The sequence below is a fragment of the Crotalus tigris genome, unplaced genomic scaffold (genome assembly GCF_016545835.1).
Source record: "Crotalus tigris isolate CLP2741 ecotype Arizona unplaced genomic scaffold, ASM1654583v1 scf7180000017639.5415321, whole genome shotgun sequence".
In the NCBI taxonomy this organism is placed as follows: Eukaryota; Metazoa; Chordata; class Lepidosauria; order Squamata; family Viperidae; genus Crotalus; species Crotalus tigris.
Genome location: NW_024096532.1, coordinates 1,154,329 through 1,166,299, shown reverse-complemented (window position 1 = coordinate 1,166,299; position 11,971 = coordinate 1,154,329). Strand labels below are relative to the sequence as shown.

At 41.2% G+C, this 11,971-nt stretch overlaps 1 protein-coding gene across 1 annotated transcript; it reads right to left on the bottom strand.

Moving 5' to 3' along the window:
• Positions 1–883: 883 nt before the first annotated feature.
• RPL28 (ribosomal protein L28) lies at positions 884–5,376 on the bottom strand. Its single transcript, XM_039335029.1, has 5 exons — positions 5,248–5,376; positions 3,451–3,543; positions 3,127–3,250; positions 1,815–1,933; positions 884–1,018 (listed from the first exon to the last, which is right to left on the bottom strand). The coding sequence occupies exons 2-5, from the start codon at positions 3,529–3,531 to the stop codon at positions 929–931; spliced, it is 414 nt and encodes a 137-aa protein (XP_039190963.1). The 5' UTR covers positions 3,532–3,543; positions 5,248–5,376; the 3' UTR covers positions 884–928.
• Positions 5,377–11,971: the final 6,595 nt, after the last annotated feature.

The window sequence follows — 11,971 nt, the reverse complement described above, 5'->3', positions numbered from 1 at the left end:
CTCAAGTACCACTCTCCCTATGAGAGATGACTTAAAGACCTTAATCTATTTTTTGCCTTTTCTCCCAATCTACGCTTTTAACAGTTCAGTTCCAGAAGAAAAGATATTTCTTTGGAAGGAAGATATTTTAGCAGTACAGGGAATTCACTTTACCAGGGATTGATTATAATAAATTCACATTGTAAACAATGAAGTCAAGAGACTGTAACTGGCAAAGATAGCACAACACAGGTATTTAACCAGCAATCTGATCAGGATAAATTTAAAGTTTTCCTGGTTTAACTGGATCTTACAAGTAAGACCACAGGCTGGCCTCCCTTTTCATGACATCTTTAAGATTCTGCTGATTAGTTCAAGATGTCATAAAGAGGAAAAAAACCTACATTGATTTTGCATTGATGCTTACCAAAAAGGCCTATGTGGTCAACATACAAGGAAATGGACTGATTTTTGCTTTTAAAAAGGAACTCTTGCTTGTAGCTAATGTAACTTTGCAAGGTAGAAGAAAAAAAGTGGAAGGGAACCATGGAGTTCCTCAGATAGTTACACATATATATGTACACTTATCCTAGGAAAGCATTTTGAAAAGGACTTTGCTCCGGAGCCAAGACCTCAAAAGGAGCAAAACCATTTCCATTCCAACTAGCTGTGACTTCAGTTGTGGCATCAAGGAAGGAGGGAGTAAGACTTAATTAAAACCAAACATGACTTGAAACTTAAGTTGCAAATCCATCTTATTTTTGAAATCCCATCCCACTACAGAAATTGCAATTTTGGGGACATTTATTTGGTTCTCAGAATAAATGGAAACAGCCAAAGTTCATTTTTTAGAGGAAAGAGGTAATCCCATGACTAGAGATTTATAAACGACATTCAGACATTCTGCTTTCTGGTTCTATTCCTTTATTGGATAATTTGAGAACTGTTTTTATGTAGTCTTGGGAGCCCTAGTCCTCTTCTTCTTCACCACCACGGGCTTCTGGCTACGGAGAATTGCACTGGCCCTACGCAAGGCAGCCTGGAGTAGAGGGAGAAAAAGGGGGCAGTGAATAAACTCCAGATACATTTCTTCTCTCCTCAAATCCAGATTTCCTAATGTTTATATGCATGCTCTTTTTCTCATTCCTCAACATCATCCCTGAATCAAGCTTTTAACCCTTTTACCTGTATCTGTTCTGATCACTCTCTCATAATCTTAACTGAGATATGGGCAATAAAATGCCCACAACTGTTGGAGTGCCCAAACATTCTCAATATTTTAAAAAGGGCAAAAAATTGGCTGAGTCACCCCCCCAAAAGAAAGAAAGAAAAAGAAAACCCACAAAAGATTTGGAGCAATATTTTTTAAAGCTTTCAGATTATTGAACCATGGTGCCCAACCTGCTGAGACTGCTAAACCCTGGTTCAAATTATATATAAGGGTTTTTTTTTCCTAATTTACTCCATAATTTGAACATGCAGTACACCTTCTTAACCAACCCACTCTTCACTTCAAAATGCCAGGGTGTAGGATTTGGAGCAGGGGTCTGCAACCTTGACAACTTTAAGACTTGTGGACTTTAGCTCCCAGAATTCCTCAGCCAGAGTAGCTAGCTGAGGAGTTCTGGGAGCTGAAGTCCACAAGTCTTCAAGTTGTCAAGGTTGCAGACCCCTGATTTAGAGTACAAAGACTAGTATTTCACATTCCTTTCTAGCTGGATGGAGTAGTTTGGTTTATCATAAATCACTACTACATACTAATTGGATTAATGGAAGCTTGATGAAATCTATCCAAGCGCTACCTTGCAGAATGAGAATCCAGAAGGCTAACTTACCATGCGCAGATCCTTGCGGTAATTGTTCTTGCGAATAATATGGCGGAGGCTGCTGAGAGTGGCCCGTGCATTCTTGTTGATGGTGATTTTTTCATAGGAAGTGGCTGGCTTTCGCTGGCCTAAGAAGCAGAGGAGTGTAGACTATTAATGGAACATTGTTTGCAAGTTCTACCAGATACACTTGGGTATTTACAGTTAGACATTGTAGACTGAAATAGCTCAGTACAGGACACAAAGAGTTTCAGAATGTAACTTACCCAGGCCTATTAACTATTTTAAATGCACTATTTTGCAAACTTAAGATTTAATTTAGAAATATTTTTGATATATTGGTTGTATTTTTGAATGGCTCAGAATCATAAAATGTAATAGTTACTTCTGGTTCCACAAAAGTGATATAAATTCATCAGAGCTTTGTATGCAGACACAGGCAACATATTTGTCCCTTTTGCGCCTTGAATCTCATCAATTTGCATTATCCATGGTTCAAGAATCACCATATTATTTCTATCATTTCCTGAATTGCCTAACAAAATGAAATTTTGAGAATAGTAAAGTTTTACACTTAGGCAAGAAAAATAAAACATACAACTACAGTATAGCTGGCATCTGGCTCAACAGCAGTAATTATGTGAGAGATCTAGACATCCTAGTGAAACCACTTAAATATGAGCCAGCAATGTGCTGCAGCTGCCAAAAGAGCCAATGCAGTCCTGGGCTGCATTAAGGGATAGAATCAAGATCAAGTGAAATTTAGTACCACTTTATAAAGCTTTAGTAAGATCACACTTAGAATACTGCATCCAATTTTGGTCACCATATTATATAGATATTCTGGAAAGAATCCAGAGAAAAGCAACAAAGATGATTAGAGGAATGGAGGCTAAAACATATGAAGAACGATTGCTGGAATTGGATTTGTCTATTCTAGTGAAAAGAAGGACTAGGGGTGACATGACAGCAGAGTTCCAACATTTGAGGGGCTGCTACAAAGAAGAAGGGGTCAACCTATTTTCCAAGGCACCAGAAGGCAAAACAAGAAACAATGGATGGAAACTAATGAAGGAGAAAAGCAACCTAGAACTAAGGAGAAATTTCCTAACAGTGAGAACAATTAACCAATAACTCAGGCGTGCCTTTAGACATTGTGGGTGCTCCATCACTGGAGGCTTTTAAGAAGAGACTGGACAGCCACTTGTCTGGAATAGTAGGGGGGAGGGGCTGGACTAGAAGACATCCAAGGTCGCTTCCAACTTATTCTGTTCTACCTTCTCTGTTCAGTATGAATTTGCTTTAACCTCAGCATACCCACCTGCACGCTTCTTCAGGACTACAACAATACCCTTTCCATCAGCAGCTGGTTCTACCCCAACTGTCTTGCGATGTATCAGACCATTGTAATGGAAGGAGTTACGTGCCTTAAGGTTGTTGGGCTCCTTTAAAGAAAGAAAAACCTTTTTCATTAGAATTCCTTGCAACCTACAACGAAAAGTTTTGCAAGTTAAAGGCAGGAATTTTATTTGAAAAGGGAATATATGAAAAATAGAAGGTTCAAAGTCCAGGAAAGCTTAAAAACACCCTAGAATTGTTTGGAAGGAGGCTGTTGGTTTGGAAGATGGTAGGAAGTGTGGCTCACCATGCTGTAAGTTTGCTTGTTCCTTTTAATAAGGAAACTCGAGCAGTTACGTACGATCATCCACTGCAGATGAGCCGACATTGTGGAGAATTCCTGGGCAAGGGAAGACCAAGCAAACATTCATATTTTATACAATTCATTTAATTTCAAAATCCCAGAGCTGGGTGATTTCTGTTTAAAGTCCAACAGTATTCTTATTCTTTTCAATGTCAAATATATATGTTTAATGTCACTGCTTATGTTTATGCTTGTTATTTGATATTATTCTAGTTTATTTACATTTTTTTTCTGAGTCTTTGAAACAAATGTAAAATAATGTAGAGAAAGAGCTTTTTCCAACTTGATACGCTATATTTATTTATTTATTTATTTCTATTTATTTCTAAAATTTATATGCCGCCCAATCCCAGGGGACTCAGGGCGGCGTACAAAATTAAAACAATAATCTGACAATAAAACAATAAAATAAATACATTCATACAGCGTGTCCGATCATATCCTGCCCCCCCCCCCAGGGACATCAGCCCCAGGCCTGCCGGAACAGGAGTTTTAATGGCTTTCTTAAAGGCCGGCAGGGTGGGAGTAGTTCGAACCTCGGGGGTGGAGTTGATTCCACCAGGTCGGAGCCACCACAGAAAAGGCCCTTCCCCGAGGGCCCACCAGCCGACATTGTCTGGCCGACAGGACCTGAAGGAGGCCCAATCTGTGGGACTTCACCGGTCTCTGGGAACTGTGCGGCAGTATGCAGTCCTGTAAGTAACCTGGCCCTATGCCATGAAGGGCTTTAAAGGTGATAACCAACACCTTGAATTGCGTCCGGAGACTCACAGGAAACCAGTGCAGCTCGCGGAGGATAGGTGACACGTGGGCGTACCTTGGCGCGCCCACAATTGCTCTCGCGGCTGCATTCTGAACCAACTGCAGCTTCCGAACGCTCTTCAAGGGTAGCCCCATGTAGAGCGTGTTACAGTAATCCAGTCTTGATTATTCCTAATTCCCTTACGTTTTCCACGCTACTTGAGGACTCCAGAATTGAACATCTGGAAAAGATTTTTAAAAATGAAAAATCCAACTGAAACATAAAAGAGCTAAACTTGAGTAAGACATCCTTTGCCAAATTATTGCTTTAGTTTTTCCTCCTCTACAATAGCAGCAAAGCTGAAATAATAGCACAAATGAAAACTAATACTTAAGGACAACTCTTTCTCCCATCATCTTAGTTCCACTAAAGGATTCACGAAATTAAAGCAATGTTCCTTAAAAAAAAAAAAAGACTAAATGCTTCCCTTCCAAAAATGACGAGGACCACCAGGTATCATCTCGCCTAATATATTGTTTATTGGCCAACATAAGCTATTTCGTCTCATCTGCGTGTGAAAAAGCCAACTGCATTACAAAGTTCGCGAAAGCATGTTTTAAACAGGAGGGAGCACTCCCCATCCTTCTAAGAGGAAAAAGCGTTCAGCGCAAGGCATGATTTCTTAAAACTAAATCCACTGAGACTCAGTGAATCCATTTTAAAATAAGTTTAGCTCTTGCTGTAAACACCCAGCATGTCCCGTGAAAACCTGATGTTCCGAGCTTGAATATAATGTGATTGAAGGCGGGGGGGGGGAAGGCGCATCTGGGCATCTATATTCACAACACATAAGGACGGAAGATTAATATTTCCGACCACGTGGCGCCTTTTTAACAATCCCCCAGAAGACTCTGTCATTATCCCCCATTTCTATCCATTTCTTTGCCACCCACGTCAGCGTCTCCCCCTTGGACAAACACACGCGGCCTAGACCTCACCCTCTTGCCGATAGCGCGACCGGAAGCGGAAAAAGAGGGGCTGAGCCGCTGCGAGGGGATTTTATATTCCTTTCGCCTTTCAAGCAAGCTCCTCCTCCTTCGAACTCCAGTCTCTTCCGCTCTCCAGCTATAAGCATTTCCGCCCCACCATTGAAAGGCTTTCCCCATCTGAGCCATTCGTGTGTAAATCCATAAAACAGTTTCATCATAGAGACGTCAATGGTAGAGTGGCAACAACTAAGAGTGGCCCAGGGAATGGCCTCTTTCGGAAATGATCGGATGCGCTTCGGAGATTCTCGGAAACGAATCGGGTTACCTCGGCGGTAGTTTCGGAGGAGCTCGATAGTCCGTCGAAAACGGCCCTCCTTGAGTTCTCCGAAAGTCACTTGGATAGGAGAAAGTGCGGAATTTATTTTCATTCATGACATATATAGAATATTGACATATAAAAGAACACCCGCGACTCGGGACCAATCAGAAGCCTTTGGGACTATTTCCCGGACATACTCGAATGCGTGCGTGCCCCTCATACAATAGGAAGTGTGTATTTATTGTTTATCTCGCTCCTTTGTTAAAGTGTTGTCTCTTGCAGATGCGGAGGGCAATATTTAGTTACGAGCACAATAGTGCGAATTGAGAAACGTTTTTAAAAATGTAGTTATCATTGGGATTAGTACAGTCTGGCTGGCAATTCTGGGAATTGTATTCCTAATAGATATGGAGAATTCCACAGTTGTTACACCCGGATGTTACTTAGACCAGGAGGGGTACCAAAAAGATCATTTCGTCCATCTTACCAGAACATTGTCTTTCTAAAAAAAAAAAAAAAGTTTAATTTTGTAACTTTTACCGAGTTGCAGTTTTGGGATCCATCTATCCATCCATCTTGCCAAAGGTGATTCTTGGTAGCTTAACAACCATTCAGTTAAAATGCAGTATAAAACATTTCAGAAATAAATAGGGATTTAAATTTAAAATTCAGTTAAAATAAAATTGACAAGGATTGGGGGGCGGGGAGTAAAGTGTGTTCAGGGAGGAGGAGGGCTAGTATCCATTAGCCACCCCCAAAATGTCACACCTCCACAGGGGCCCAGGCCAGCAATTCCCTGAGTTGACTAATTTACATATTAAATTTATACCTTTCATTCAAAAATTTTAGCCAGTTTTTCTCACCCTAACAACATGCCTGTGAGGTAGGCTGGTGTATTTGAGAGAGTAACTTGTCCAAACCTGTGTTGAGATCTACAGAAAGAAGCAACAGCAGACCCTTGGGTTTTGGCAGGATATATAAAGCAAAACCATTTTTCAGTGGTGGGTTGAGCCCAGAAAATTTATTTGATTATAGATTTGCAAGGTTTTTTCCCCAGGAGATGCTTCCAATTATTCTGCTCCTGACAAATATTTTCCAGTGCAAGGGAAGAGGCTAGGAACATGAATTAGTGTTCAGCCCAGCTTTCCTTTTCTCCAAGCAAATCCACATACACATCCCCAAAAGTTATCACATCTGCTAATCCCATCTGTCCTGTTCCCCCAACAACCAGAGAGGGCTACTTCATCCAGACTGGAAAAATCTGATTGACCATTCGATGGCAACAGAGAGTTACTGAAACCTCTTTGCTGCCATCTGGTGCATTCTGAAAGTTTACAGATTAGTCTGGTAACTAAATTTGAAGGTATTCCATGAATTGGTCCCCAAGATCCATGTGAGATACTGTGGGCTCGCTGGGAAATTCACAGAAGAAAATTTAGAAATAAACAACTACTGGTACAAGGAGAGCAATTTATTAGTGTCTTGTGTCTTAAATCATAGCTCTCCACGCTGCAGAAAACTCAAGAAGATGATATTCAATACATTCAAATAAATTAGTAATAGTAACATTGGGGGCAGCCAAATTCATTTAACATTGTAAATAATTGTTAAATAAATCTGGCTGCCCCATTGACTTTGCTTATCAGAAGGATCATATTATTCCAGGACACTGCAACCATCATAAATATGAGCCAGTGGCCAAGCACCCAAATTTTGATCACATGGCTGTAGAGATGCTGCAATGGTCAAGTGTGAAAAAAAGTCATGTCAATTTTTTCAGTGTTGTTAACTTCAAATGGACACCATAAAAATAAATTCAGCCTTAATAATGATTAATAAATGAGGACTGAAATTTCCTATTGTAGTTGGAAAGTTTCTGTACTTCACCTCTACTTCACTTTACTATATTAAGGTCTGTATAATTCTTGCTTCATTGATTGTATCTCTCTGTGAAAATCTTGACAAGTTCCAAGATCCTTTGGATGCATTCAGTACTCTAGAAAGACCCTTGCCTTAAGTAAAAGAAAGAAAGAAAGAACAATGACAGATTTTTCCTTAACTCAAATCCCCATTTAAAATTTATAGTCAGATATAGGAAAAAATAAACATAGTATTAAAATATATAGTTTATTTCAGTATTCCTCCCCCATTTTTGAAAGAAATAGAAGTATTCCTCGTAAATGCCAGATTATTGTTTGGTATTCCATGGTCTTAAATTTTTTTACAAACACATTAAAAATCATGTTTTGCCACTATCATGATTTGATTCCTGGTGTGCAAAGATCCTACCTAACCCATGTAATTTGAACAAGTTTTAAAACCAATCTGGGGTATCCCTCAAATGTTACAGGAATTTTTGGAAAGAAGAAGATTAGACTTCAGAAGTAACTGATTTTCTGTGATTGTATGAGCCAGTGGAACAGGCTGCACATAATATGGTGCGTTTTCTGCTAAAAGCCTTCAGAACTTGGATGCTCATCTTCAGAGATGGGGTAGTGGATCCTGCCCTGAATGGAGGGTTAGTCTACATGACCTCCATGGTCCCAACTCCATGGTTCTTGCATGCAAAGCATAAGTAAACACATCACCACCTCACACCCAACCACTTGCATCTGTGATGTTCTTTGCTCATATCAGTTAATTTCCTGGGGTATTTTTATTCCCTGAGAACAGAGCAACAACAGTCTATAATGGGATATTTTCCTCACCTTTCCCCCACCTGCCCACCCCTCTGCATACCCACTCACAGAAGAAGTAACTGGGTCCCACCTCTACCAGATTCTGCAACGCCTCCCCACGCACAGCAATTAGTTTTCCAAACACTTCCCCTTTATCTTCTCCAGAACGTTATTTTTTCTGCTTTTGCACCTTTTGTTCTGCCCAGGATTTAGATGATGTTTTTAATGTTGCCTTGTGACTTGCTTTATCTCTCTCAGTGTGTAATCTTTCACACTACCCCATGATTTGTGTTGTATTTCCTTGCTGTCTCACACCTTCCCTTTTTCCATTTATTTTCTCCTACCATGTAATCTTTCTTTGCCCTCCCCCCTCCACCTTTAAAATATATTCTATCCGCTTCCCCCTCTTAACTCTTCAGATCTAATTTTACACCGTTTTTCTGCAGCCCTGGCTTTGTAAATTGCTTTTAGCGGTTATCTGCAACAAATCCCGATGTAGTCTGGATCTGGAAGAAACACTAAAAAGACAGCTTGATTGCCCCTTTGGCAACAGAAGTATGTGTGTGTGTGGGGGGGGGATGAATGACCCACTGATACCGCCTCAAGTGATTGGTGAGTAACCAGTAGACACTCCTACCTCCATAGTTCCTTTCCTGTGCAGCATCTGCATTTCAGAAAGGAAGAAGAGACTGCAAACCTAGAATTCAGCCCAAATCTGATCAGATCAAACTGATTCAGTCAAGGTTGTCACCTTTAAAGTCCTACATGGCATAGGGTCAGGTTATTTCACGATCATCTTTTCCCAGTTACACCTGCCTGACTGACTGGGAAGATAGGGTATATTATGGATCGCTTCTGTTAAGGAGGTTCATCTAGTGGGACCTAGAATAAGGGCCTTCTCTGCAGTGATTCCTTCCCTGTGGAACATCATCCCTGCAGAGAAAATTGACCAAACCTTGACACCCTTTCGAAAGACTCTGGTTTTGCCAGTGGACCTGGGGACCTTAGGGTGATACATAGCCCATCAAGTGGTTTCTCTGCAGTGACTCCTTCCCTGTGGAACATCATCCAAGCAGAGAGGTTTTGACCTAACCCTGACACTCTTTCAAAAGACCTTGGTTTTGCCAGTGGGCCAGGGGACCCTAGGGTGATACATAGCCCATCAAGTGGTTTGTTTGATCGTTGTTGCTGGGGATTGGGTGAGGGTTTATTGGATTTTATATCTGGAGTTTTATTTCTTTAAGTTACTCGGACTCACTGTGAGACAGTTGGGTGGCCATATACATTTTCTAAATCAGGGGTACCCAAATGTGGGCTGTGCCCCAATACTGGGCCATGACCTATTAACAACTGGACCATGTGCGTGGCAGGCCAGCGCATGTGCATGCGCGCGCAGCCCGATTCACATGAGTAACACAGCCCGTGCTCGCAGCCCCACTTGCATGAGTAGCTGGTGCGTGCAAATGAAGCTATGCACGCGCCTGCCCCTCACACAAAACCATCCCCTCTTCCCCCAACCCCCCACGCCGAGCCGCCAACCCAGAAATGTTGGGGAACATTGCAATCAATCAATCAATCAAATGCAAGGATATTTCTGCACTTTCACATTCCTATCAACCTCTCCATTTGGAACTAGCACAATGATGGCAAACCAATGACATGTATGTCAAAAGTGGCAGACCATGATGTTTTGGTGATGTGCTCTCATGCAGCCTCCAGCACCTCTGAAAATGAGTTGGTTGTATTTCATTTTTGTAATTTGATGTTTCCGAACATAATACATGAAACCACCATGGTCAGACTATATTTTTAAAAAATGAATACATTTGTAAAGAACATATTTCTTTTGTTTGGCAGGGGTGTGACACACCAGCAGAGTCAAGTTAGGCATTTTCCAAATTTTGGACATGCCAAGCCCAAACGGTTTGCCATCACTGGACTAAGAGCACTGAATATAGGAACTTTTGCTGGGCATCATATCAGAGTCAGCTTTCCAAACCTTGTTCACACCAGCAGAAAAGACATTTCTAGAGTTCTTAAGGTTTATTTAGATGACCTCCAAGAAGTACAGAATTAAGATCAGGTGAAGTTCTAATACCGCTTTACAAAGCCTTAGTGAAACCACACTTGGAACACCGCATCCAGTTCTGGTTACCACATTATAAAAAAGATGTTGAGATTGTGGAAAGAGGGCAAAGAAGAGTAATAAGAATGATTAGGAGGCTGGAGGTTAAAACATACAAAGAATGGTTATGTCTAGTTTAATGAAAAGAAGAACTGGGGCGACATGATAGCGGTGTTCCAATATTTGATGGGCTCCTGCAAAAAAGAGGGGGTCACATATTTTCCAAATCACCAAAGACAAGACAAGAAACAATGGATGGAAACTAACCAACAAGAGAAGCAACCTAGAATTAATGAGAAATTTCCCAACAGTGAGAGCAATCAACCAATGGAATAACTTGCCTTCAAAAGTTGTGGGTACTCCATCACTGGAGGCTTTCGGAAAGAGATTGGGCAACCATTTATCTGAAATGGTATAGGGCAGGGGTAGGCAACCTTGGCTCTTTTATGACTCGTGGACTTCAACTCCCAGAATTCCTGAGCCAGCACAGCAGGCTCAGGAATTCTAGGAGTTGAAGTCCACGAGTCATAAAAGAGCCAAGGTTGCCTACCCCTAGTATAGGGTCTCCTGCTCGAGCAAGGGGTTGGACTAAAAGACCTTCAAGGTCCTTTCCAACTCTATTTTTTATGTTTTATGAGTAGTAGATGTGTTTGGGATGAAGTGGGGGGGGGGACAATGTTGCTTACTACAGTAAACAATCTGTAAAGTAAGTGAACTCTGAATTCAATAAAAATCATTTGAATCTATTTATCCCATGTTTAGTTTCCTTGATAGTAGCACTGAACAAACACAAGCACATAACAAATTTAGTGTTTATAATGCTGGGAGTAGGAAGAACCACTGGATTTGCCTTCAGACCATCTTTTCTTCCTAAAATTGGAGTCCCAAAGACAAAATAAGGCTGGACAAAATCTGCTAAATTAGGCCGTGGGTCCATCCTGACCAATGCCTGTTTCTACAGTGATGAATCACTGTAGATCCATTGGAGAAGTTCCCAAACCTGGACCAGAGAATGAGACTCAACTGACTTCATAGCTTCCCAGGATTTAAAGCCATCTGCCTAGTAAGCAGGAATTTTTGGCACATTAACAGCTATTGATAGCCTGATCCCCCAATGAACTTCTCCAGTTCCTTTTCAAACCACCCAAATGGGCTGCCATCACTCCAACTCCTGGCAATGAATTCTCCATTTAATTATATGCTGGGTGAAACAGCCTTTCTTCGCCTTCCTCTTAAATCTCCCTTCGATTTAGGTTCCACAGATGACCTTGAGCTCTAAAATAGAGGGCTGGGGACTGGGGAGATATCTCTTTGCATTATTGATGCCAGGCAAGGCTGTATATTCCTCTGCCATGTTTACTTTGTCTCTCCTTTGTTCAAAGCTCTTTAACTTTTGTAAAACAGGACAACACAAATAATTAGGGGACTGAAGAAAGTGTTTAATGCTCTTGTGCCAGCTGCTCTGCTCTTTCCGCATTAAACACCTTCAGCCCCCTAATTATTTGGGGTGCCCTGTTTTGCAATAAATCTTGAGTTCTTTAAAAGTAGGATCCAGAGCATCTCCAGGAGAAGGTCCCCCAAAGAGCCCTGTCTTTTATATGCATGCAGTGC